Source organism: Dermacentor albipictus, chromosome 8 (assembly GCF_038994185.2).
Source record: "Dermacentor albipictus isolate Rhodes 1998 colony chromosome 8, USDA_Dalb.pri_finalv2, whole genome shotgun sequence".
Taxonomy (NCBI): Eukaryota; Metazoa; Arthropoda; class Arachnida; order Ixodida; family Ixodidae; genus Dermacentor; species Dermacentor albipictus.
In genome coordinates this window covers 49982227-50009201 of record NC_091828.1, presented here as the reverse complement: position 1 = coordinate 50009201, position 26975 = coordinate 49982227, and the positions used below count along the sequence as shown (strand labels likewise).

The following is a 26975-nucleotide window of genomic DNA, read 5'->3' as shown; positions in this document are numbered from 1 at the left end:
GACAAACGCCGCCGTGGCCGCGAGACCGTTCACGTCAGCCGCCTGAAGCCGTACCACGACCCCCCCATCGTATCATCACCTGAGGTCGCCAGGATGGCTCCTCTTCGCCCCGGGGGAAGTTGTGGCGGGTAATGGCGGGGGAAGTTGTGGCGGGTGACAGTGCGGACTGTCACCGCTGCGGCGCGAGACCCGTGCTCGGGCTGTTGATGCGAAGCGCTAGGACTTGTGATCTAGAGCTACCTGCGATCCCTGGAACGAGCGGCAATAAACCCCATTTCAGTAATAACAAGTGCCTTCTGGGCTAATAATAAACAGCCCCCATCCAATAAAATGCTATATGCATGCTGCCATTCAAGCATTAAAATACATGCGAACAGTCAATGAATACTTATTCGACAGTATTTTATTTGCTGCTCTGATGAAACAGACAGTGGAAACGAACAATCAATTGCTCTAAAAAAGTATTCATCTGTAAAAAAAAATGTGAATACAATAAGATCAAAGTCTCTCTAGGATGAACCATGTATACCAGAACATAGAGGCAAATGGGTCTAACAGAACAAGTTCATCTGTACCAAAAGAAAATACTGAAAAGAACAAAACAAGAACACACAACTTAGAAAGCAGATCCTTCAGACATTTGTAGTATAATATTAAATATTACATTGAACATACATATTTTGTATGGGCATGCAAACAGTAATTTTTGAGATCGAAAGAACTACTGAATATACTTCTTGAATAATCAAATATCGCAATATAGCAAAGCAAATTGCTGATTTTATTGTCTTCATTATATTGACGTTTAACTGTATATATAATTATTTTCTAGCTATAAAAGCATTGTGTGGGTCACTTTTCATAATTTCTTTTAGTCTATGTTCTACGACATGCTGCGAAAAGATCTAGAGCAAATATGGTGACACGAAAAAAAGTGTTTCAGGGCCCCTTTAAGGGCACATGAAGGCACTTGTGTTACTTGATGCAGTACAATGCTATGCAGCATGCCACATGTCTGTAGACCTTTAATTCAAACTACTTCAACATGGTTGTTGACCTACCCTACACTATCAGGGTGCTGTGCTTTCTTATGTCTGCTCAAGTGATTAGATTGCGTAAAGGACTTGGAACAGACGGTGCAACTGTATGGCCGGTCACCTGTATGAATGCGCTGGTGTACCTTCATGGCACTCTTCATCGAGAAGCTCTGAAGGCATGAAGGGCACTGAAATGGCCTCTCCCCTGTGTGGGTTCGTAGGTGGCATATCAGGCTGGTCTTTCGTATGAAGCTCTGAGGGCAAAAAGGGCACTGAAATGGCTTCTCACCTGTGTGGATGCGCATGTGTTCCATAAGGTTGCTCTTTTGTGAGCAACTGTGAGAGCATGAAGGGCACTGATATGGCTTCTCACCCGTGTGGGTGCGCAGGTGTTTCATAAGATTGCCCTTTACCGAGAAGCTCTGAGAGCATGAAGGGCACTGATATGGCCTCTCACCTGTGTGGATGCGCATGTGTCTCATAAGGTTGTACTTTTCTGAAAAGCTCCGTGAGCATGAAGGACACTGATATGGCTTCTCGCCTGTGTGGGTGCATAGGTAACTGTTCTGGTGGACTTCTTGTGAAAAGCTCTGAGGGCATAAAGGGCAATGAAACTGCTTCTCGCCCGTATGGACATTGGCATGCGTTTCCAGATGAGACACTTTATCAGTCTCGTAGTCACATAACTGGTATCGGTGGAGGCATCCTTGCTCTGAGTTGTCACATTTGGCAGTTGATGGAGAAATAGAAGGCCTCAATGCTGCACAAATGAAACAAGAGCAAGTGAAAGTTATTATGAAATGACAAAAAAAAGAACATGGATGACAAATTTAATAACTAGCTTTATTTTCTTTTTTATTTGGGAAATCTCGAGAGTCAATTTAAGCATGATGAAGCAGACAACTCCTAACGGTCCTTTTTCCTTTTTAATTTACCCAATATTTCTGCATCTGAATGCTGCCCGACCCTATCTGTGAAGTACACCAACAAAAATAATTTTGCAGAAAGGCAAAAGATTACATAGTAAGAGAATGTGCAGTGTTTAAAGACTTTCACGGATTTGTACGGTCCTTATAGAACAGTTTAAAGATGCTTTAACCGAGCTCGCTCTCTCATCCTCAATGACCACTCGAGGCCCAGAGGCCACTGACACTATTTGCAAAACTTGTTACAATTCGCTGGCACAAGAAATTTGTTTCGTAAAAGATTTCACCAGTGAGTTTTTTCTTGATCACATACTAAACATTGGCAATGTTTTCATAAGTTGAGATTGCAAGGAGCCGGCTAGAATGTACTGTCTTTTTCTCCCTATAATCCACCAACACGTAAAACCCCACCTTCTTTTAGAACAGTCGCGAAGCATCGTCGGCTGGGCAACTTGGTCTTAAATAACATTATGAATCATTCTTCTAGCACTAAAATAAACAGGGACGAGCAGAGAAGGACAACAAAAACCGGCATTCTTGTTGTCCTTCTCTGCTCATCCGTGTTTGTTTGTTTGCTGGAATGATGTTTCACAATGCTTTCAAAACAGCCCAGAAAGAAAAAAAATATATGTGCGCATAACCCAAGAAAATAACTGCACACAGCTCTCAGATATTTACAGAAACAGTATCCATTTGGGGATAAACGACTTGTGCATGCCATATCTTCAGCCACTGACTCTGTTCCACTGTTTTCGGAGACTCAGCTGGGCCGCTGAGCACAGCTTATCATGATCCAAGTTATACTTTTTCGGCGCCGTGCACACTATTCAGTAACTGCTAAAAGCAAAATGGCAGCTTGTACAGAGGAAGATAAAGACCAGAAATGAAGAACGGGACAAGGGAGCTTTGACGCACGGGTGGAAAGACGGCGGGGTTCCCCAGGAGATAATGAAAGTTTGAGTAGCAAGAACCTTGTGCTGAAGTATGGCTTTGCGGCAGCACACACTGTGCTGCCATGAAACCAAACTTCAAATTGAAATTTCTGCCATCTGCACCTCAGCCTTGTCCTTACTGTGAAATTTGTACAATTTTTGGTGTGGGTAATACGTGCCAAAATACGGCAACTTCTTTATGAGTGATCTAGCCAATCTTTGCCCGAGAAGATTACTTGTTAACTTGGACTTTTCTCAGTGCTGTCCTTATAGGCTTAACAAAGTATGATATCTTCAGTTATGGTCGTGTTCAAGGTGAAACAAAATGACATGCACTCTACTCCTCATGCTCTGCTCACGTATTCAATGTGAGAACACCTGATTAATGGTATAAATCAATGCTATAGTCACGAGCACAGAGGCAGACAAGCAAATCAAAGAGCAGAGTTGCACATTATAACCGGGTAAAAAAATGGAAGACAGTTTCATTTTCTGCACAAGATGACTGCACAATGTGGGAACAAGCAGACAAAACAAAAGTATGTCTCTCTAGCTATGGCATGGAGTAAAACTAGGACTCGAAGACATTCAGTTTGTAGGTTTTATACAATTTCTCTAATCATTAAATCGTTCACTGAAGGAACAGATCAAACAAATAGCTGGTGTTGCCTTAAATAATTCTCAAAGTCACATATCACTGTGATTGACGTCACAGTACTGTAATTTACGTAGGCACACTTGTGAGATTAATGCAACTCAGCAGCTGAGAATTTGGTGGCTGTGCGGTGAAAGGCACACAGAGTTTGGTTTGAAATTCGAGCCCTTTTTGCAATGCTTAGTGATGTACTACTTTGCAGACACTATCGTTAGCATGCATTGTATGCACTAAGTTTCTCAGTTCACAAAAGCCAGACCTCAGAGGGGCCCTTTGAAGCTGCGCTTGTGTGAAACGCTCTGACGGCAGAAGTGCCAATTAAGTGGCTTCTCTCCCAGGTGTTTGCACTTGCGTGTAATGAGTAGGGACAGGATACCAATAGACGAGTCACAACTGTCGCAATGATTGAGGATGCTCCGCTGCAACTCCTTATGCTTGACTGTTGGTAAGTAGTCATTGTGCCTCCCTGCCCACAGAAGCATAAAAAGTAATTGGCTCGGCCAATTGCGCATCATATTGTTTACTACATGAAATTATAGTAAAAATTCTACGCAATCTTAATATCAGGCCAATACTTCATTTATGCCAAATGAGCAAGATTACAGTGTCATGGAGAAAATTAAGTTTATTTGCTACAATCATGAATGAGAGAAAGAGATAACGGAAGTTGCGTCACTATACATCTCTTTGTTCACATCAGCTTAACATCAGATAGCAAAATTAAGCCTCCTGTTTGCACAGTGTACTTTTGGTACACCACTGCTAGTACTATTCAATCACTTTCTTTAAATGAGTCTTCACCTTCATTCCTCAGTCATCAGACTTGAAATGCTTATATTTTGAAAGTTTATCGTAAGGATCACTTTTCACATACATCATCCAAACATGCATTGCCACATCAGGGAAGAGGCTAAAGGGTGTGTGCCTGATGAGGTCTACCCTCCTGCAGTGCATTTGAGACTGCAACAAGCTTCCTTGTATGGCAGCATTAGAGTTGCACCAAAAAAGAACATCCACGATACTGTGCAGTGTATAAATGTTTTGAGATAATCAATGTTTCAATTACAGCTGTGAAAATGAGCATCACCGACAGCACTCAAAAATAAAAAGTAATCAGCCACGTTAAGACTACAATAGGTCAAATTTACGTGTTATGATCTAAGTAATAGATCTATAACTTCTGTTTTGTTAAGTATTGTACTTGGGAAATCGTGTTAGATTTTCATTTTCTTTGTTATTCTTCAGGAAAATTATAATGTTATGTTCAAATGTTTGAAGCTCACAGTTAGTTCTAACCTCAGGAATCTTGCAAGAAACATGCCGCAGTTTGCAAACAGCACAAAGCTGTGAACGTGAACAAAAGCTAAGGTGAGGTTTGCTATGGATCAAGTAATACGCATCTATCGCCTGTCCAAATTGTTACTAACTTATGTATGTTCAGAGGCCCCAGTTGTCGCCAGTGTTCTTGTGTACTTGAAGTGTCGGGAATATTAATGATTGCTCTAATAGCTTTTTTTGATGTTTTTCTACCACAAACAAATAAGCAGAAATGAAGTGCCTGGATAAGGGTAAATGTTTTCTTCAGTTAACTTGGTAGAAGCCTTAACCTCTGTATTAGACTGTATGTGTGTGATATTTTCGTACGCAAGTAATTAATATGCTCAGTCAAGGTTAACTGTTCACTAAATACCACTCCAAGAAAATGTGTAAAGCTCACACATTCTATTTTTTTCCTTTCTGAAACTGAGCACAGGATCGAAGGGTACAATATTATTTTTAGATTTAAAAAAAATTTATTTCTTGCACATTTAGCTGGAGCTCATTCATGTTTATCCACACTGATAGTTCAGACAAATATTTGTTTGCATTTACTACAGTGTTCAAGAAGTTGTGACCGAAGAAAATGTTAGCCTTTTCTGCATGCAGAACTATATCACCTGAACTAGGTATGTTGATACACTGGATGCGTCAACGAAGCGTCCCAACACGGTAATCTGACGGCACCCAAATTGACACTTCATGGAGCTCAGTTGGAGGCCGGTTTTTCAGAAGACTGCCAGAATGGCAGCGAGTCGGGTAATGTGGCTGCCGAAAGTGGGAGAAAAAACAATAACGCTGTCAAGGTAACAAAGACAGGTGGTCCATTTGTAGCCTTGCAGAAGAGTCCATCATACATTAAAATGTCACTGGAGGCCAAAGGGCATGACTTTGAACTGATATAAGCCATCCAGCGTGATGAAGGCCGTCTTCTCGGGGTCCATTTCATCAACTGAAATCTGCCAGTAGCCGGATCGAAGATCGATGGACAAGAAGTATTTAGCTCCGTGCAAGCAGTCTAAGGCATCATTGATGCGTGGTAGTGGGTAGACGTCTTTTTGCGTGACCTTGTTTAAGTGGCGATAGTCGACACAAAAACGCCAGATAGGTACCATCTTTCTTTTTCACAAGGACAACAGGCGAAGCCCAAGGGCTGGCTGATGCCTCGATGACACCTTTGGGAAGCATTTTGTCCACTTCTGATTGGATGACTCAACGTTCAGCATGCGATACACGATAGGGACGCCGACAAAGAGAATACGTGTCTCCAGTGTTTATACGGTGGTGAATAACAGATGTTTGGCCTAAAGGCCTGTTGCCGAAATCAAAGATGTCACTGTATGATTCAAGTAGAAGACGTATGTCCGTGGCCTGTGCCGAGGTGAGATCAGGTGCAATCATTGCCACGAAGTCATCCGTTAAGGAACCACAGTTGTTAGCTGCAATTGGCGCTAATCGGCGTTCAGTCTCGGAACCAAAATCGGAACCAATAGAAACGCTGTCCAAGAACATGCCGCCTGGAATCACTTGAGGGCACAGGCTGAAATTCAGAAGCGGTACAACGACATCATTTTAGTAAGTGTGACCAGTGTATGAAGAACAATAACGTTCTGGTTCAAAAGCCCTTCGATGATGGGACAAAGCACATATTAGCCGTTAGGAACCTGTGCCTGAGCGGTCAAAGTGACATAAGTAACTGCCTCGGGTGACAAACGCACATCGTGAAGCGAGCACACGTGCGGTGGTGCGGTGCTCGGAGCATTGGCGAGTTGAGGCAGTTCTAACTGAAGAACGCCGGTCATGTTCAGCAGCATGAGAGCAGAATGAGTGGATAAAAAGTCCAATCCAGGCATAACGTCGTGAGGGCAGTTGTCGATCACAGCAAAGAGAACAAAAGTAGGGCGGCTGGCTGTACTTAAATGTGCAATACACATTCCAAGAACAACCAGCACGCCGCCGTCGGCCACACGAAGCACGTGGGCGGCTGCTGGGGTGAGGACCTTTTTTAAACGTCTACGTAGGCTAGCCCTCATCACAGATACGTGAACTCCAGTGTCGATGAGTGCTTGGACAAGTACGCCGTCTATTTTGATGTCAATTGCACTTCTCCTTGTGGGCACAGACAGAGGATTTGCTGCAGTAGTAGGCAATGCAGCACCACTTCCGAGGTTTGCACTTCTTTGTTTTCCGAACGGGTGCCACCAAAAGCTATAGGGGATGAAAGGCGACGTGGCTGCGGCGAACGAGAAGATAGGCGACGCGTTTGCAGTGAGCGAGACTGGTGTTTGTGCGGCGATGGTGAGCGACCGTACGTGTTCCTAGCAGAGTTGTTGGAACTGTTAGACTCGGCGGTGGGCGATACATTGCAGGTATTTCCATTAAAACGGTTCAGGTTGGTCGGTGTGCGAGGTGTTGGGGGCCACGAGTTGCGACAGTATTGGGCAAGATGACCAATGCGACGACAGGTGAAACATATCGGCTGGTCATCTGCAGTTCTCCACTCAGTTCGGTTGCGATAACGCGGAGAGAAGTGTTAGGGTGGAGTGAAAATAGTAGAAAGGCGTTCGTTTGCTCTAGGATTGGCGACAGCACAGACAGAATGTAATGCAATGTTTTCAAGTTCCATTTTGTTGCGTTCAAGAAAATGGATGAGGCATCGGTGCATCGGTAAATCATTTTCTCAAAGAGTTTGCATAAACAATTGGTCACAGCTATAGGCCTATAACTACTAGGTGAGGAACGGTCCTTTCCCTTTTTGAGAATAGGAATTACGATTGCTTCTTTCCAGGTAGACAGAATGTAGCCAGCAGAGAACATAGAGTTAAAGAGTGACAGTAGCATTCTGTGGGTTTCACGGTGTATTTGATCATTTCATACATTATTCTGTCGCTTCCTGGAGTGGATTTGTTACAATTCAGTGAAACCTGAAATTCTGCCATGTGAAATGGATGATCGTATCCTTCAAGGGCTCTGCGTTTCCGACCCAGAGACTGTCTCTCTGCTTGTCGTTGATATCTTAGAAATCTACCTGTGTAATGGGATGTACTCGAAATGTGATCAAAATGTGCTCCTAGACAATCAGCGTGTTCCTGAAGAGTGTCTCCTTGTGTGTTTACTAGTGGCAGAGGGTGAGCTTCTTGGCCTTTCATTTTGTTTACCGCGTCCCAGGCTTTTCTTCCATCTGTACAAGAATTAATGCCAGAGATGCATCTCTGCCAGCTTTCCCTTTTAGCACGGCGGCGCATTCTTCTACCTTTCGACTTTGTTTTCTTGAAACTGATAAGGTTTTCTATAGTCAGAGTCACAGAGGTGATTTGAACCTTATTTTGTTTCTTTCGTGCTTCCCTACATTCAACATTCCATCTGGCAACATGTCGTTTAGAACGCGATCCATTGGTTTGCGGGATACATATTAACACTCCATCGACAATAAGTTCAGTTAAACATACTATTGCATCGTCACTACTAAATATACAAATGTCATCCCAGGTCAAATGTGTCAGCTCTCTGTACCACTGCCGGTCCGCTGAGTCAACTTTTCATTGGAGCACATGTGGAGAGCATTCGTCCCGTTTTGTTATTTTGAAGTAACCAGAAAATTATCACTTAATTATTTACCCATGGAAGGTGGCACTTAACCACCCTCCATTCCAAGTATGGCATGACTGTACTTGATGCAATGCTTAAATCTATATATGAAAATGTTTTGTTTGGACGCTGTAAAAGATCAGTTCTTTCTTATTTAGCAAATGTTCACCTGTACATAAGAGGAAATTTTGTATGAGGCGCCCCGTGGCATCACATCGAGAGGCGGCCCACAAGGTATGTGCATTTAGGTCAACGACAATGTAGGGCTCCAGAAGTTGTGCAATAAAGCTTTCAAATTCTGTTCTGGAAAGTTGGTAGCCAGGCGTGATGTATAAAGAAGTAATTGTCAACAGCTTACCAAAAAGCACTGCTTTGACTGCCTCAAGGGGCGTTAGCAGTCGGCGGCCCACACCCTTAAGATCTACTATGGCAACACCGCCCAATGAGGCGGAAACATCGTTACAGCCTTTGCAGTAAATGGCACATTGCCACAGAAAGTTTGTGTGTGTAGCATTGGCATAGCCTAGGGGTGGGGTTGGGGGTCGAAACTCCCCCTGCCCCCGATATTTCTGGCAAATCTGCCTTTCCCAAGGAACAGAAAGTTTCAGGAGGTGGGCTCCGAAAGGACGACATGGATGAAAGAGAAAGTCCCAAGGGGGATGAGAGGGTTGTCATGTCACCGCACATAGAAATTAAGTTTATCCAGTTTCCCCACAACCACTGTCGTGTCTATAGTAGTAGCATCTCCTTGCCTTCTCACATCACCTTTTCCCTATCCCCTTCTCCCCCTGTCCCCCTTGTATGGGTCACCAAAAGTGAGCGAAAATTCCATCACATGACACTAACGAAATTTTAGTGCAAAGCTTTGCTCCTTCATTTTTAATTCTAGAATAATATAGCATGCTGACAATGCTGAAAGCACGATCGAGTGATAGGAAACCTGCAAAATAGTGCCCACCCTCTCCCGTACGTAGCCGTGGCTGTAACACTCACTAGAAGGTCTGGCTGGAAAACGACAGTGATCTCCACTGTTACCTGGGCTGTAACAAATCTGGCTTGCAAATGAGAAGGCACAGGATAGTGCGCTGTCTTGTTTTTGTATGGCCCCGTTTTAGCGTTGTTCGTTTTTCCAAGTCACGTACCAGCTAGGTCATTGACATACATTATATAAATGCATTAATTCGTAAACAAAATGTTAAGTTTTCTTTAATATTGTTGTGATACAGAACAGGACATACAGACAAGAGACAATGACGAAGAAGTGTTGTTGTTGCTGAGGCGCTTCAGCCGCCATGTTCTAGTGTCAGCTGGTGCCTTCAGCACTCGCCTTGCATAAACAACATTCATGCTTGTCTCTGCCTCGCAACATTTTAGTGGAGGCGCTGGGTACCAACACGGAGTTCCACGGCGATCGCCCTGTCAGCCCCAACACAGTGATTGACACCCAAAGTGCCACAATGACCGACTGCCCACCTCCAGTGCAGCCGACTCTGACCTCTGTAGTGTTGTCACAGACGCGAGACCCAGGGACCTTCAATGGCATTGATGGTATTGACGTTGAAGACTAGATTTCCTGGTATGAGCGTGTAAACGAAAATAATCGGTTGGACCAAATGCTAATGCTAGCGAATATGCTATTCTATTTCCAAGACACAGTGCTAGCATGATATGAGACCCACAAATGCGACATAACAAGTTGGAATGACTGAAAGCAGAAGCTTCTAGACCTCTTTGGAGAGCCCTTTGACTACCAGCTGGCAGCAAACAAGGAGCCATCGACCCATGCTCAAATGTCGACAGAACCTTACGTGGCATATATTCAATATGTCCTCACGCTCTGTCGTAAAGTTCAGAGTGTCTACCAAGTTGACATTTCCAAATTCCTTCAGTTTTTCAGGTTTTCCCTGAGTACCTTTGCGAAATTCCATGAGTGACACAGAACTTTGCTTTTATGATGGGCTAACACCATGTTACCAAATGCTGTCACTCTTTAGTAATCATATGAAAAAATGCGCCCGAATTACCAAGGAGAGGTTGGGCCTTCACCAGGTGTTGCAAGATACCTTTGGCACAATCTTGATTGGAGCTGTCAAAAAATGGAGACCGCATCATCGTTTTTGCCGTTACTGTGGCGTACACTTCAAATGTGCAAACTTGGTGCAAACAAGTTTTAGTACTGTTCGGGGTGCAAAACTATGTCAGGGCTTGACGTTATAAGTGCATTTGACAACAATGTGATAAAATGGGTGGAATCATACAGTATGATTGTGGCAGTGCATCCTGCCTATAGAACGTAAAACAGAGCAACTGTTGATCTTTCACTGGAAACTTTGTTGTGCAATGGCTACCCTGTTGACAGTGAACTTGAGGATAATGTGGTCGAATTTGTTTTGTGAGCACCGTACACAAGTTCTCCCAATGATAGCAGATTCAAATCATTGCAAAGGCAATTGAATTGCTCACTAGTGTCTCATTTCTCAAAGGGAAAAGGCTTGACTTCTCGCATCCGCAAAGGTGGACGAGCTTGTAGCACATTGTAACAAGACTGCTGTGGACGAATAACTATCCAATAGGACAAACTGGTGGCACGGAAGAGGTCCGCCAGCCACTGCAGTCTGCAAACACTGCGCAAAACTTGAAGCTCCTATCAATGGGCAAGGACTAAAATGAGTGTATGGTGAGCCTTCACCTCAAGACACCTACAGGCCCATTGAAGTGATCCCTGGAGTGCACCTAAGGTGCCCAGTGGATGCTGCTGATTGCCTGACGATAGTGTAGCACATGCATAGTCCTGCTTAGTCATCACCAATGATGTGCTATGGGATGTGACCCAAAGCTGTCCCAGAACAACAATCCCGACAGTTCCCATGCAGTTTTCGCCTCCCTCAATGAATGAGCATATTGATAAAACAAAGTATGTTTTGTAGTTAACAGCAATAAAGAATTTCTTTCACCCAAAACGCAGGGGTCGACTTACATTGTGCATTGATCTATAATCAGGTTCTTACACTCATCACTGATTTCGGCATAACTAAGAGACTCACTGGGCATAACATTATTGTAAACCAATGTAAGGGCTACGACAGACATCAGGGCAAGAGTGCTCTCGATTAAGGTATACCACCTAAGCTGCTTGAATGTGCTCAGCAAAGCAGTATTTTTGCACTTTGATCATATCAGTATGCAGACAAGGATAACAAACCTGCTAATTTGTCTTCAGCAGCAGAACGTCCTACACACTTGAGCAAGTCATACCGAGCTACGCAGACTCGGCCATCTACCACACTCACACAAGCAAGCAAATCTTTGTAAGGGACGTGGCGGTCACTGCCCACCTGAGGTGAAGCTTAGATGATCCAGGGTCTCCGTAGTCTGCATGCTCTTTGAGACTCTCCGTGCTTTGAAGGAGCACCCGACAGATTTGTTGGCCAGAGGCAAGCTGCACTGCATGCCAACCTCGACCTGACCAACGACCTTCGAAAGAGCATCGCGTGTCGTTTTGGCAGTGATGCTTTCAGCTAGGCTCATCGCATTTGTGGGACCTGCAGAAAATAATTGAGGTGATTGCAGTCTTGTTAAAACATCAAGAACAAGGGGTAAATACAACAACAGAATAAATGCAGGGGCAGTTTACAATGCATAGCCATGGAATGCAAAACCTTTTCAGTTAAGTGTTCCTAAAAGGCTACAAGGGACACTCCGCATTGACTACTCGAAAACAAGGCAATCTCTTTTCTGTGGAAGGCTTATGACAGTAGAAAATCTCAGACACTTTTTCATTTTTATACATTTTAAAGCTGTTGGTGTAGTCCAAATAATGAAAAGTGACTGCAAGATCCTAGGGTCATCACCATCAGCCTATTTAATGTTCACGGTAAGATATCCAATCATCCCACATCTTGTGCCAGCTGATACCATCCTGTGCTTGCAAATTTTCTATTTCATCACCTTACATAGTTGTCTGCTGTCCACAATTGCATGTCAATACCATTGGTGCTCATTTTGTAACCCTGATAAACCGTTGGTCACCTGTCCTACACGTTACATTGCCTGCAAAAGATCATTTTCAAGGCATTAGCATTCTTAAAGAACTTCGCCCAGTTAGCAGTATGTATGTATGTATGTATGTATGTATGTATGTATGTATGTATGTATGTATGTATGTATGTATGTATGTATGTATGTATGTATGTATGTATGTATGTATGTATGTATGTATGTATGTAAGTCCACACCTAACTTCCTTCCTGCCAACCTGCGTCCCTGTGTGGTCGATGGTCAAATGGGTAGAGCATCTGGCTGCTGTGCTGAGGGAACTGTGTTCAAAACCAACCATCAGCCCAACTTGGGTAACTGAGCATGTAACATTGTCTATGTGTTGCTCTTCAACAGACTTTTCTGATACCAAGTTTGTTCATTGGGTAGGTATGTGCCACTCTTCAAAGACCCCGGGCAGCCTCTGCCAGTGATCTCTAATTGTCCCCATCTTGTCACCTACTTTTATCCCGACTGACGTGCCTAGGTTGGCTGATCTGTTCCCTCTTGGCTAATTTGGCCTTTTCCTGTTCAAATTGAGAACAATCCTAGACCTCTCTAACTCATGATCCCTGCCATTTACCTTACCTAACACTTCTAATCTATTTTCTTCTTTCCCCATTAGGGCTTTTCCAGGTCCACTTCCTGTTAGTCCACTTCTGGAAGAAGGTATTCACAATTTGACGGTGATTCCGTGAACTCTACCAACATCCTTTGTTTACTATTTCTGTTCTAAAAGTTGATGCCATAGCTGCCAGTCACCTGTTCTCCAAGCCAATTACCCTCTGCTTCTGCATTGTCACCTATGACTACAGTACACTGAGTTTGGACCTTTCAATATTAAGCATTCAACATCCTCATAAAAGTGTTCTATTTCTCCATAATCATCACTGGAGGATGGAGAATAGGCTTGTACTACCTGTAATTGATATCTGCTATTAAGTTTTATTAGGATGACTGCTACCCTTTTATCAATACTGTTGCATTGTAGTGACGGTGAACAACCAAAGTGGCACAATGCATTGGGCAAATCTGTGCCCAGCAAAACAAGCAACACTCTACACAATAATAGTGGCAAGCACACTCATGGATTGTCGAAATATCATCTGTGGTTCAAGCGCATCGGCTTTCATACATGACTTATCAAAGGTTCCAGTTGTATCGCTGGTGCCTTAATGCCTTCCAGAAAGTACTACACAATTCACGTCATGCAAACAATAGACAGCTTTAGTTTAGCAAATGTTATACCACTGCGTAAGCAATTTCTCAGATTTACCATTACTGTCTTTGTGTGATTTACATAGTTTCCGTAAAACATGGCAGCGGTCGCGGCTGCCCGCTTTGAATTGAATTTGGCATTGCTTTTGTAAAATTCACTTCATTTGTAGCAAATGACTGCATAAACAGCTTTTGCTTAATCTCAGGCCGTTTCGACGACAGAGTATTATGGATAACTTTACGGAGTTTTCGAAACCGCTGCCGTGGTCAGGTGCTTCGCAGCCGCACTCGGTGCGTGCTGCTCTTCAGTGAACGACTGTGACGGCAACTTGGGTCACTGTGCATGTGCCAGTATAGAATGAAACTCTTTGCACCAATCATAAGATTGCTAATGACATTAAAGTCACAAATAACCTCTAACGAATGAATTCACCACTAATTTGTTTTCTCTCAACACTTTGAGGGCCTTTTTTTCGCCAAATGCAAGCCCCCAAGGTCGAGTTTTTTTTTATTGCCAATTTCAAATCTGAAGACTGACTTATTTTGCAAGAAAGTTGCTGCAACTTTTTTAGAATGATGATAAAGTGACAAATATTTTATGCAGGCAAACATGCATTGTTCATTCATGAATAGAGATGGGCTTGCCTAAATACTTACTAGAAAAGTGGATACACTGAAATAGATATGTTTCAATTTGGCACTTGGAGAGTAATCAGCATCAAAGGCTATTGCAAGCCCATCGCAGAAAGATCGCGGAGGATCCCAAATCGCCATGTCATGTCATACACTTTCTCTAGGTCTAGAAATAGTGAAAGTAAAAACTGCTTATGAATAAATGGATCCCTGATGTTTGCCTCAATGCGAAGGTGGTATATTGTCGACCTTCCCCCTCAGAAACCACATTGAAGGTGTTGCAGTTTGTTGTTACTTTCTAAGAAGCAGATGAAGTGCTGGTTTATAATCTTTTCAAAAACTTTGCACAAACAGCTTTTTAGCATTGTCGGCCTATAGCTGCAGGCTAATGCCGGGTCTTTCCCTTGTTTAAGTACCGGGATGACCATAGCTTCTTTCCATAACAATGGGATATACCGCGCTGCCCACATGGCATTGAAAAGAGATAGGAATGTTTTCATCGTTCCAGGGTTTAGGCACCTAATCATTTCTTACATGATGCAATCGCCACCTGGCACCGAGTTGTTGCAACAAGCGAGAGACGCCTTAAGTTCAGCTAAAGTAAATGGACAATTGTAAGCATCACTTGATGAACCTCTACGATTTAGGGGATGCCACTCTTCATATTCTTGCAGTCTTAGAAATGTTTCTGTATAATGCAGTGCACTCGAGACATATTGAAAGTGCTCACCTAGATAATCCACCTGACCTTCCAGGCTATCATTTTGGCTGCTTACTAATGGCAAGGGATGCAACTCCCAACCGATTAACTTATTTACCCTATTTCATAGTCTTGTTTCATCGGTGTGCGAATTTATACTGGAGACCGTACCTATCCCAACTTTCTCTCTTTGCACATCGTGTTTCTCCTGCCTTGTGACTTGGTCTGTTTGAAATTAACTTCACTAACATTATTGTAACAGAGTGGCTCATGAAAACCGTTCACCAAAAGCAAACTATTCATATGCGTGCCAATAGCCTAGAATTCATCAATGTTGCACGCTATGTTTATGAATTAGAAGCACTACTCTATATTCCCTCTTATCTGGAATACCTCTGTAGCAGAGGACATGGCCATTATTGAGCTCTGTATAAGCTTCATGTTTTCTAACCTCATTATGGACAATGATATCTCAGGCAATGCTTCATAATACCTCAAAGAGCCTCATAAAGCTAACCGCACCTTTGAGGGTTCAAGTGTTAAATGTTGGCAGGTTTAATTTTCAGTGACAGCCTGACTAGCTCCGGAAACTCTTAGCACCCTCTGCTGCTTCACAGGTCTTACCACCACCTTCTTAAGGTGCTTTGCAGTAGCACCGACTACATACTGCTCTTCCCTGAACCACTTTGACGCCAACTTAGCTCCCAGGTATGAGCACTTTTAATATTATTCATCATACAAATCATATACTGAACAATTGTGCACCAATCACAGGATTGCTAGTGACATTAAAGTCACCAATCATCTCTAAAGAATGGATGTACCACCAATTCCTTCCTCTTAAACATTTGAAAATATTTTTTTCCAAAAATGTGAACCCCCAGGGTCAAATATTTCATTCTAGATTTAAAATCTTCAGACTGACCACTTTTGCAGAAAAGTTACCTCAACTTTTTCAGAGTGACGATAAAGTGACAAAACATACCTTATGCAGGTAAACATGCATTGTTTATTTATGAATAGAGATGGGTTTGCACAAACAATTATAAGAATAAAAAATAATACAAGGAAATAGAACTTTCTTATTTGACAATTTGGCAGTATTCGGCAACGAAGCAATCTCCACTCGACTCAATAGGAGTAAGGAAACCAGCTCTCACACCCTTAGCATAATCAAACTGTGTATATGTGCACATGCGAGAAACCCCAATGTTTGTCTGCCACTAAATTTTTGCAAGGCAAATATCGAATAGGAAAATACAATTAAACCTCAATATAACAAAGTATTTAACTCTTCATAACTGCTTGTCCATAAAACATGTATTTAGAACCCCGATATAACAAAGTGTGTTTGTATGCGATTTCATTATAATGAAATTTCGCTTCTGCCACAATGGAACACCGAGACAATAAATAGAAACTTCTGCGGATGCAGATAGTGAAATGCTTGAATTACAAGCGGCTGCTCGTAAACTCGCCTCTCAAATTGCATGTGGCGCGATCAGAGCAACCGCCAAAGCGGAGCCGCATCATGTTTTATATGAAGTCCAAGTGCGGTAACTTTGAGCGTGGGTGATACAAGAGGGCTTCACAAATGCAGTCTTCCTGCGCGAGCGAAGGGAAAGAAGGGGAGGGGAGGCAAGCTCGTAACGCAATCAAGTGAGCATGAGGGGTGAGAGGGCAGTTGGTGTGGGTTGCAATTTTTGGCACGCGTCTTGGCCGTGGCTCCGCATGGCTGTAAGCATGACTGAGCACATGCGCAGCCGCACACCCTGCTTTAGAGGCCATCTGCCGCACGTGCAAAGAGTGGGTGTGCTGAGACGGCAAGGCTTATATAAGCTGTCTTCCCGCACATTTAGTATTTGAGCCTGTGCAATCTCAAGTTTTGTTGACCCATTGAAGCAAGAGTCTGATGAATGATTCACTCCCTACTGCCGGCGTTTTTCATGACAGTGTGCTCCCAGTTAGGGCACCGCTATCAGCCTTGACGGCTTCACTTAATTTGTACTGCTGATGTGAAGATATCATCGATGGGGCATGAAACTATTATGTGCCGCCAACTCACAATTTCATCGAAATGAATTCCTTTCTCATTAAATTGCCTTTTTCAATTGCCCGATATTTCAGAAAATTCTGCTTCCCCTTTCCACGTAAGAAAAATTTATCAGCAACAGTACCTACTTGCATAAAAGGGCGAATTTCAGTGCAACGAAATTATGATACAATGAAGCAAACTGCCAATTTTACCTGCTTCGTTATATCGAGGTTTAACTGTTTTACCTGTATACAAAACCATATTTGGAAATTCGAATATTTACACGACACTAGTACGTGCACTGAACCTTGACCTTGGAGTGCTTGCCAGACATCCTCAGAGGTACTATAAAGGCGGACGTTTGGTTTCGTTTCAGCCATAAGGATTACAGTGCTTGTCATTACAGTTCAGTCCACTAATAACAGAATCAAAAAGATCAATCTTACAACCGATCATTGCTATATCTGGACTGCTGTAAAAGGAAAGAAAGCTGCCAAATATACCTTTGTACCTCTGAACACAAATTTGCCACTCGTGCTAAAAAAATGACATTTTAGAAAGTAGGCTTTGAAAAATAAAATGTTTATTTATAGCTCTTAACAGCACGTCGAGCATTAGACATGCTAAAATAGTCAGAAATGTGCACTTGCTTTTTCGGTAGTATCACATTTACAACTGCAGCATGCATCACATCCAGATACTGCGCCAAAACTGGCGGCAATCCTTAAATGTGTACAAAATCAATGAGGGACTTTGTTGACAACAATGCATTTTGGATCAACATCAGGGTTAAGGCCAAAGATGGAGAATTGTCAATCTTGTCACTACAGCTTCTGTTGCACAACGCCACCATTTGTAATGACAATGATCACCTAGTACAAGAGCTCTTTGTAGAACAAGGCAGCACTATCTGCACTCAGAAACTCCTCCGTTGAAGCCCCACCTGTTTCGCCGTCAGTAGCAATATAGAGGCTAGAAACAGCGACGTGCTCAGAGAGCTTGGTTATTTCAGTGGCTTTCATCACGTTGGTATCAGTACTATGGGGCTTTCACTTTTTCAAACAAAGCCCGCCTTTTTCAAACAGTAGTTTATGGTGAAAAAGGGTCTCTAACCCCTTTTTCATAGATAGGCATGGTCACTGGGTCCAGCCTTCATGATCACGGCACTCCCAGTTTTCAGAATCAACATCATCGAATACTTCAGCTCGTATTTCTGTGAGGCTTGCAAGATTTGCAGCTTCGTCTCAAGCAACACTGTTTTGTGCTTTGTCGGCACTATCATATACAAACAGGACTGTCCGCTACTTCTCGCATGCTTCTGCAGCACATTTTCTACATAGTCTACATGCTGAGAGGGGACACCACCGTGCTACTTTGAATTTCACTTCTAGCCTTTTTGTTTTTCACTCTCTCCCAGTGCATATGAAGTGACATCATGATTAATGCAGATGCAATGCAGCTGGTGCCGCTTGTGCCATGCTGCACCAAGTCGCGATACTCTTTGTGGCTTTTGTAATCGGCGTACAGGCAAGATACAATACACGGAAATGGTGGCAGATGCCAATAGCATAGGCAACCTTTTCACCCCCTCTCGGCATCTTTTATTTAAAGGAAACATTGCAATGCAAACAGTCTGCTTTGAAAACATCACCCAGAAGACATAACTCTGATGGTCATATCTAACATGCCTTCGCTTGGTGATGCTCAGATTATTTTTGCGTTCTGCCCAAGTGTGTAATTAATTAATTAATTAACTTAGTAAATTTTATAATTATATTAAAAGAATCAATGAAAAAATTTTCGAGCGACATGAAAAACTTTCTATACAACTTTCTGTTGCTCAATAAGCGCTGCATAAAACTGTTTTTCCTATCATTATTATGATTATCACTATTATTATTTATTTCAAATACATATACATATACACTAGACAGGAAAGGGGAAGATAGCAGCAGGCTGGCAAGTGCCACTGGAAGGGGCGCCACACCTGCCTACTCTTTAGAAAGGAAGAGACAAACAGAAATTGAGGAAGATAGAAAGACGGGGAGGAAAGAGGAAAGAAACCAAGATGACAAATCTCACAGAATTAAGCACAACACACACAGTACGGGTCACACACCGTAGGGCCAGTCACTGCAGGTCAGGTCACAAAAGAATGTTGTAGTACATGGTTTTTTTAAAGCAAAACTTTCTTTGCCTCTTTCGTCTACTTTTTTGCTGCTGCTGCTGTCTTGCAAGTCACGTCGGGCAGTGGGTGAGAGTGCACATGTACATGGCAGGAGCGTGGTAGAGAGAGAGAGAGAGAAAACATTTATTTATCATGAGTTTGGGCGACTTCCTCGCAGGGTGGAGCCCTTAGTTCAGGGCCCCATTCGCTTGCGCCACTCCGCGTGCCCGCCGGATCAGCCGTCACTGCTCTTGCGGGTCTGAGCTGGTCAGCGCAGTCTCCCAGGAGGAAGGGGAAGGTGAAGGAATAGGGGAGTAGCCCGGAGGGTGTGGGCACTCCCAGGTGCAATGGTATACTGTGGGCTTTGCTCCACAATAGGGACAGTGTGAGGGATATTGTGTGGGGTGAAAGAGGTGAAGATAAAAGAGGCAGGGAAATGAATTAGTTTGCAGCTGTCGCCACGCGACGGCATCTTCTCGATTGAGGGAATTATGTGGTGGAGGGTAGTGGCTCCTGGTATCTCTGTAATATTGTAGAGTTTCAGTGTAGTTCAGTGGTTCTGTCGGTGCGTCGTCTGGGTTGGACAGCTCTTCCAATGGCACCCGGTTAGCGAGCTCTCGGGCTACCACATTAGCGCGTTCATTACCATGGAGAGAGGCGTGTCCAGGTGTCCAGACGATACGCACCCTGTGTAATGCTGAGGGGTGTAATGATGTAAGGATGCGGTGTGTGTAGGGTGTCACCCTCCCTTGTGCCAAAGTCCTGCAGGCGGTCTGAGAATCAGTGACCACTGTGATAGGTCCATCCGGCGCCGGCATGGTTGAAGCGTGTACTATGGCTAGGGCAATAGCAGCCTCTTCCGCCGTGCCACTGTCCACAGTGCTGAGCGTGGCCGAAGCTCTCAGAATGTCTGCACTGTCTAGTACGACTAGACATAGGGCACGTTTTTGTGGGCAGCGGGCCACGTCGGTGTATAGGACGGCAAGGCGACGCAAGAGACTCATTCAAGTCTTTACCTTGTGGCACTTGCACACAGTACCCTTTGGAGCTCCCCGGCTGTCACCAAATAAGCCTCTTGACAGCTGTAATTATCTGCGAGTCCCCACAAATGCATTGCAGAAACTGCAGTGCATACCCTTCTATTAACGTGCAAGTCCAGAAGGAAGATGCAGAGGATGGTTAGAACCTACGCAGTTGTGAAACGAGTGCATAACAGTCTTGCCACTCTTCACTCACGATTCCCATACAGAGTGTGCAGGCGAGGGAAAGGCTCACAGGGCAAAGTAAAGGTACAGAACGATAAATTTACGCTATTTTTGAAAAATAAACACCACACATATTTGCCATGTGGACAACTGACGCAGTGCATGCAGACACCAAGCCCCATTCAATCACCATAGAGTCCATGCGACATAACAGAAGCGGCAGCACGTCATCAAATCAACACTTCTGTGATTGTGGCGGTAGCTTTGCGGCTGTAGCATCGCTCAAGGGCGCAGGTTCAATCCCAACCACAGCAGCCCCATTTCAAGAATAGTGATATGCAAAAACACTTGTGCACTTTGATAAATACCATTAGTTAAATACCAGCGTCTCAAAATTAATGCATAGTCTGCCACTACGGAGTGGCACATAACAAGATTGAAATTTTGACACATGCAGCCCCATAATTTAATAAATGTTTAACAAATCTGCCACGATGCAATATGCCATGTGAGGCAATGACAATCCTCAACTCTCTTGGAGGTTACAAAGAATGGCGTACAACAATGCCTCAAGAAACATCTCCCTATGTGTTCTGTGTGCTATGCAAAAAAGCAGCAATGGTGCATGCAAGGTTATGTTTACCATCGACTCAGCAGTCTCGTATCGTTTGTTAAACCGCTAAAGAAGTTTAACATTCACCATCAACATCACTGCCAATTATCGTCAATCAAAGCAAACAGTGCAGAAAGTTCTGCTTACATCGATTCCCACAGCACCTGGGATCTGCATAATTTTTCTGACAGCCCCAAGGCATTAGTTGATACCCTAAGTTGAGTCATCGTTATAATTGATATATCATTATATGTGGCCTTGTTATAACTGAACTGCACTGTATGTAGAATTGTGGTCATAGAAGCAAGTAACAGGCCAATAAACTCTCGTCTTGAGGCACCAAGGTAGCACACGAGTCGAGACCTTTGAAGTTAGCAAGCAAGAACTATCGGGGGAATCTAAGGGCTCAAGTTTTAATGCACAGCTCTTAAGCGCCCATTCCTGGGTTAAGCGTCGACAGCATTATACCTCATAACCAAACGAACAAGTGCAGGCAAAAGATGGAAGCGAATGCAGAGTGCAGCAGTAGATGAAGGAAGAGTGCGCGAGGAGGAAAGCGAAGGAGGGGCAGAGGAGAAACAGCCTCCGCATCTGCATGGACAACCTCATCTGTGCTTCCAAGGGGAGGACAAGGTGGTGCGAGGTGGGGAGGGCTACGCTGGTCCGTGGCGTCACCTGCTCAGATCAGCCTGCGGTACTAGCGTTTGTGGCGTGCATCACTGCTCCTGCAAGGGGCAATGACGAGCGGCTACGAGTAAGGCTCAATGTGACGATCCCTTGGATGTCGCCGCCGCTGACAATGGTGGCATGACTTCACTGCGGCGCAATGAAGGACCACTCTCATCGTTGGTGGAACGAAAGCGCGAGAATCATAGTGGCAAGCAAGAGAGGTGTGGCGACAATAGCTATGATATGGCACCAGAGGAGCACGTGTAGACTGTATTGAAACAAAGCACATTACTCACAGCATTCTCTTCCTAATATAAACCCATATAATTATAATACAAAATACTGAGAGGCAAAATGAAAACATGTATAGAGCTGGGCTCAAATTTCGCATTAAGGAGTATTGTAGTCAGTGAAATTTTATGTGTTTGTAATGACACAAAGACAATGCAGGCAAGGAAAGCATAAAGGCGCTTACTCGTAGGTACCCAAAGTGAAAATGATGAATGGTGTATACAAGGGGAATTAGTGTGAACATGTATAAAATTAAAAATATGTAAAAGACTGAATGAAGATGCTGAGGCAAATGTGTAGAATTATATGAAGAGGGAATCTGGAATGACTAAATTCAGCATTGCTAGCACTGCAAGAATTCAAGATTGCAAACATTGCAGCCCATGTACAACATGAGAAAACCAAGATGACTTGGCAGGATAATGGGAACGGACAAAGACTTCCGCTTCATGGAAGCAATTAAATGAACTGTCATGATAAAATTAGCTTAACAAACAGTGACAATGCACAGTAACATAGAGAAATATTGCTGGACAAGGTGGGTGTGGTTGGAAGAGAGGGATATCATGTGGGAACATAATGTTAGCTATGCAGTGGTGGTATCAGTGAAGCCCATATTGTCATGATACCTGCTTACAAAAGGTGATGGGGGACTTCTGGCATTCAACTGCAATAAAATGATAGCTTAATGAAAGATTCATAAGTCTTGTTGTACAGAACACCATGTTATACAGAATGAGAAATGGGTTGCTGTATTAGTGGAGAGGAGACAAAACTTTACAAAGATCCATTTTCACCTTCGAAGTTACCACAACGTTAGCAAGCAAGAGTGCAAGCTGTAATCTCTTGGTGAAATTGCTGGCACCTAGCTCAGCAAATTAGTGTGAACTTGTGTGAAGAAAAAAATCTGCAAAAACAATAGACGATGATTGTAAATGTAAGCGAATAGTCGGTGATGTGTGCCAGCATGGCGTCAAGAGTTGTCGTCGCGTTCCTTTCATAAACAAGCTTGAACAGCGTGATTTGCGTTGTTTGCTGTTCCTGTCGGTGATGAGGACTTTTGGGACACCATGTCGCAGCAGGATGTTTTCGACAAAGAATCGTGCTACCTCGGTTGCGCTACTTCCGTCACAGCCTTCATTTCGACAAAGTAGGGGTAAGGTAGTCTGTTGCCCCGATGATCCACTTATTTCCGGATGTTGATGTCAGAAAGGGTCCGAACAAATCCATTACGGTCTGCTGAAACGATCGGCAAGGAGGCTTAATCGGCTGTAGGATCCCACTGGCCTTGTCGGCGGTGTCTTGCGCCACCGGAAGTCACGGCATGTCTGAACGTAATGGGTGACGTAAGCTGTCAGGCGTAGCCAATAAGACTTTTCTTGTATTCTTGCGAGTATGCAGGAATGATGATGTGTTGTGTTTAGTGGCACAAGGGCCAGGGCCAAAGAGCACCATGCAAGTGGTGATGTGGTGCCTATGATCTGCCAGTGAAATGGACAGGTGTATTGCGATAGGTAGGTGTGACTTGGCTGTAGAAGGGCCTAAAGATCAATTGCTGCAAAGTGCGTAAAATACATAGGTAATAAAATAATGAACATGACAGGGAGATACTATGACTGTAAAATATATGTTACAGAACAACCCCCTAAATTTAAGAGTATGGAACTAGCACTACCGTCTCACAGAGGTCCTTAAACACAACGGTACGCAGGCATATGCTCTACAAAAAGCTATTATTGCAGGAGCACCCTCTGGTGAGAGGGTACATTACGACATTCCTGGGCTAACAAAATGAGCTGCTAACAACCTTTAAGGGGCCCCTCACAAGGGTTGGCCATTTTGAGCCCACAAGTGCCGTGGATACAATGCGCGCTAATGATTGTGTCTTTTAAGTATTACGTCGCTACGTGCCATGCTCCAAGACCGAGGGATGATGTATACGTGCTAGTGCACATGCATATTTATGTCTTTGGTGTGACACCATTCTTAGCAACTCGTGACTTTGAGAATTATTCAGGGCAACATGGCAAGCATTATTTGTGTAATCTGTTGCAAATAATAAAACACATAAACCAAATCTCTGCGTGTGTTTGCTTTACTTTGCACCGCAGCAAAAGCAATGTACTTCCATTGTCTGCTTGTTCCCGCGTCGTCGCGCAGTTGCACGCGCTGACACCAAAACTGTGCCATTTTCTACCGTGTTACAGCACGCGATCATGCTCTGTGATCTACTTATGTCTGCCTCAGTGTTCGTGTAGCACTGATTTATGCCGCTAGTCAGGTGTTCTTGTGCACAGCGCGCACAATTGTGCGCTGCGCAAAAACAGACAAGCACAACAGCTCGCGCGCGACACCATCAGCAAAAGAGCGTTGCGCGGCAAAAAAAGAAAAAAAATAAGAAAAAATGAAGGCGGGGGCCCCTGAAGTATGCGTCATGCGATCCTCGAGGTCCGGTATGGGCACGGTGGGTATGGGAGAACGCAGGGAAGGAATTTCGCTTGTGGAGGCAAGACGGGGCAAGTGGAGAGAGTCTCTCTCTCTTGGCAGTGATGATCGGCTCCTGAAATCATGGGTTCAGGGCACTGAAATATTTCTATCTCGGCTATTAATGAACCAATATGAAAAATCCTTGCGGCTGAATGCTCCGTAGAAGGCACGTAGCAACTTCCAGCGTATAACCAAAATTTGCCATGGGTCCTGGTGAGGGGCGCTTTAAGTGAAGGAAATGTACCGTCATTACATGAGAGCAAGAAATGGAAAATTCTGACGCTTCAGCTGGAGTGGTCAGCAAAATTAAACAGTGAGAAGGAAAAACAGAATGCAGCCATGTGCGTGACCACTGCTGATCGAGCACAATAGCACAACCATCCCGTCACACCCACATAAGAGACCCGTCTCGTGAGACGGCATTCGCAGCACTGACAGTTCAGTGCATATGCAAATGTTGGCGCGTGGGAAGTGGCACACTTTTTAAATCGCGACTAAACACACGCCTGCTGCACATTATAAACAGTGGCACTCTACTGTTTCAACTAGGGGCAGCGCTCAGACGTGCTTATCGAAGGTACCCATACATACAAGATCCTGCGATCTCTGCGAGGCTGCAGCAACCGTTTCCCACTCCGTGAAATTTGTAGACCACGTTATACCGCACGAATTGGCAAATGCGGTGGTTCCTACAATGAAGTGTCAGCAAAAGAACAGGTAATCGCGCGAAACTTCCGAGTACTCTCACCGTTGTTCGGTTGTTTCAGATGCGCTGCAGTAGCACCATAGATTTCTCTATGGTAGCACCGGCAGCTTGTCAGTAATTGACGCTTGACGCACACGATGGCACCAGGGGAAACTGTGCCTTCCACCATAGAGTTTCTCACTACAATAGTAGTGAGTTTCGTGTGAGAAACTCACGGGAACTGTGCATGGGAATGATTGGAAATACAGGCTACGGATTGGCATTCTGTTGACTGGAAAAATAGTCTACAAGTATTTCTTGGCAGTTTTGGTTTCGCTCCAAGCGCAATTGCTATAACCTGCAGTGGGACAGTACGACGCAAAGCTCTTTCTTTGCCTTTGTTGTTTTGCTCGAAGTGGCGATAGCGCGTTCTGAGCCGATATTTGTGCCGCGGTGTAATGTCGAAGCCCTGACGAGAAAGCGACGGCATCGTAAACGCTGGAAGAACATGTTTTGACCGTTCTGACCTTGGTTTGTTAAGTGTGTAGGTTGGCGCTGTAGGGGTACGTGCTTTATGAAACTCCGTAACATTAAAAAGAAGGCACTACTGATATAAGACATAGACAGTTGTACTTCTAGAGGCTTGACAATCAGATTTTATTGAGGGCTTCATTATGCATTGTTCGTTTATGTGCTCATTGAAATGCGTGTTTTAGGACTTTTTGAGAACACAAACTTACTTGTGGTAGGAAGGGTTGCTGCTTCCTTGGTGTAGTCTAGTGTCGCAAAATGGGTAAGTGCAAATCCACGCCATAACGCTTCGGAAGCGGTACGTCAATATAAAATATAATGAAGAATACTCGTAGGAGGCCACAAGCGTCCTAGCTAGCACTGCAGTAGATGTGCTTAAAAGTACTTGAAGACGTTCAGCAATCATGACTGCCGACGCAGCCTTTCGAAAAAGCGAGAGAGTTGGCAAGTGCCTGTCGTCTGTGAAAAAAGTCTCGCGTTCGCAGCGAGCTGGCAGGCGTCATAACAGACGACACTTGTATCATTCCTCTCAAAGGCGCAACACTTTCTCACAATACAAAATGTTTATTTACATGAATACTTGATGATTATTTTTACATAAGTACATGCACGGTTGTTATTGTTGTCGTAAGAATAAATAATTATTCTCTGGCGTTAAATAGGGAACGGAATTGCAGAAGAATGCATACCCTAGTGTGCCCTGGTGGTAAACCGTGCTTCAATCTCAAGTCATACAAAGTTTATGCAATGTGTTGTGCATTATATAAAGATACTGCAAAAATAAAATTAAATTTTACGCGATAATATCTGAGTATAGCTTCGTTCACTGCGCCGCAAGCAAATGCCACTAATCTATAAAGACCGAAGTCAATCCGAAGCATGTACTTCCCATCATTCCCATGTAGGTTGAGGCAACGCATGGAGGAAGGAAACTGGGGAGAAGCCCTATCTAAAATCCCTTAAACTTCGTAAAGTAGTGCCACGCTTTGAAGAATGCCGCCTCCTCCTCGCACGCTCTGGCCGAGGCCGATGCCGCGTCGCTATTGGCGTAATAGCATCACGTGGGCCCTCGCGCCGTGTATCAGCGCCATTTTTGCTCGAGAAGCGTCTACGGAATTTTGTAAGAAACTCTATGGCACGGAGGAAGGAAACTAAGGAGAGGCCCTGACGTCACTCTTTGTGAAGCAAAAGGGAAGCCGGAAGTTGGCGTTGCTCATGGCGATGCTCCGCCTTTTGTGCCACCCTCCTCTC

General features: G+C 43.9%; 1 protein-coding gene across 2 annotated transcripts; it reads right to left on the bottom strand.

Annotated features, from left to right (window-relative positions):
- Positions 1 to 385: 385 nt before the first annotated feature.
- Positions 386 to 25469, bottom strand: LOC139048770 (zinc finger protein 239-like). Of its 2 annotated transcripts, XM_070523359.1 has the most exons (4): positions 25257 to 25469; positions 11791 to 11997; positions 1159 to 1797; positions 386 to 587 (listed from the first exon to the last, which is right to left on the bottom strand). In XM_070523359.1, the coding sequence occupies exons 1-4, from the start codon at positions 25381 to 25383 to the stop codon at positions 499 to 501; spliced, it is 1062 nt and encodes a 353-aa protein (XP_070379460.1). In that variant the 5' UTR covers positions 25384 to 25469; the 3' UTR covers positions 386 to 498. The 2 variants fall into 2 exon arrangements, with proteins under 2 accessions (XP_070379460.1, XP_070379459.1); XM_070523358.1 differs by having other exon boundaries at positions 386 to 1797.
- Positions 25470 to 26975: the final 1506 nt, after the last annotated feature.

What these genes read in the sequence shown, in the direction of transcription:
- LOC139048770 (XM_070523358.1), bottom strand. Translation starts at nt 25,383, where the DNA reads ATGGTGGAAGGCACAGTTTCCCCTGGTGCCATCGTGTGCGTCAAGCGT. An exon ending in TCTGAAACAACCGAACAACG is followed by an intron (nt 11,998 to 25,256) that starts GTGAGAGTACTC and finishes TATTTTCTGCAG; the next exon opens with GTCCCACAAATGCGATGAGC. An exon ending in TCATCTAAGCTTCACCTCAG is followed by an intron (nt 1,798 to 11,790) that starts GTGGGCAGTGAC and finishes TCATTTGTGCAG; the next exon opens with CATTGAGGCCTTCTATTTCT.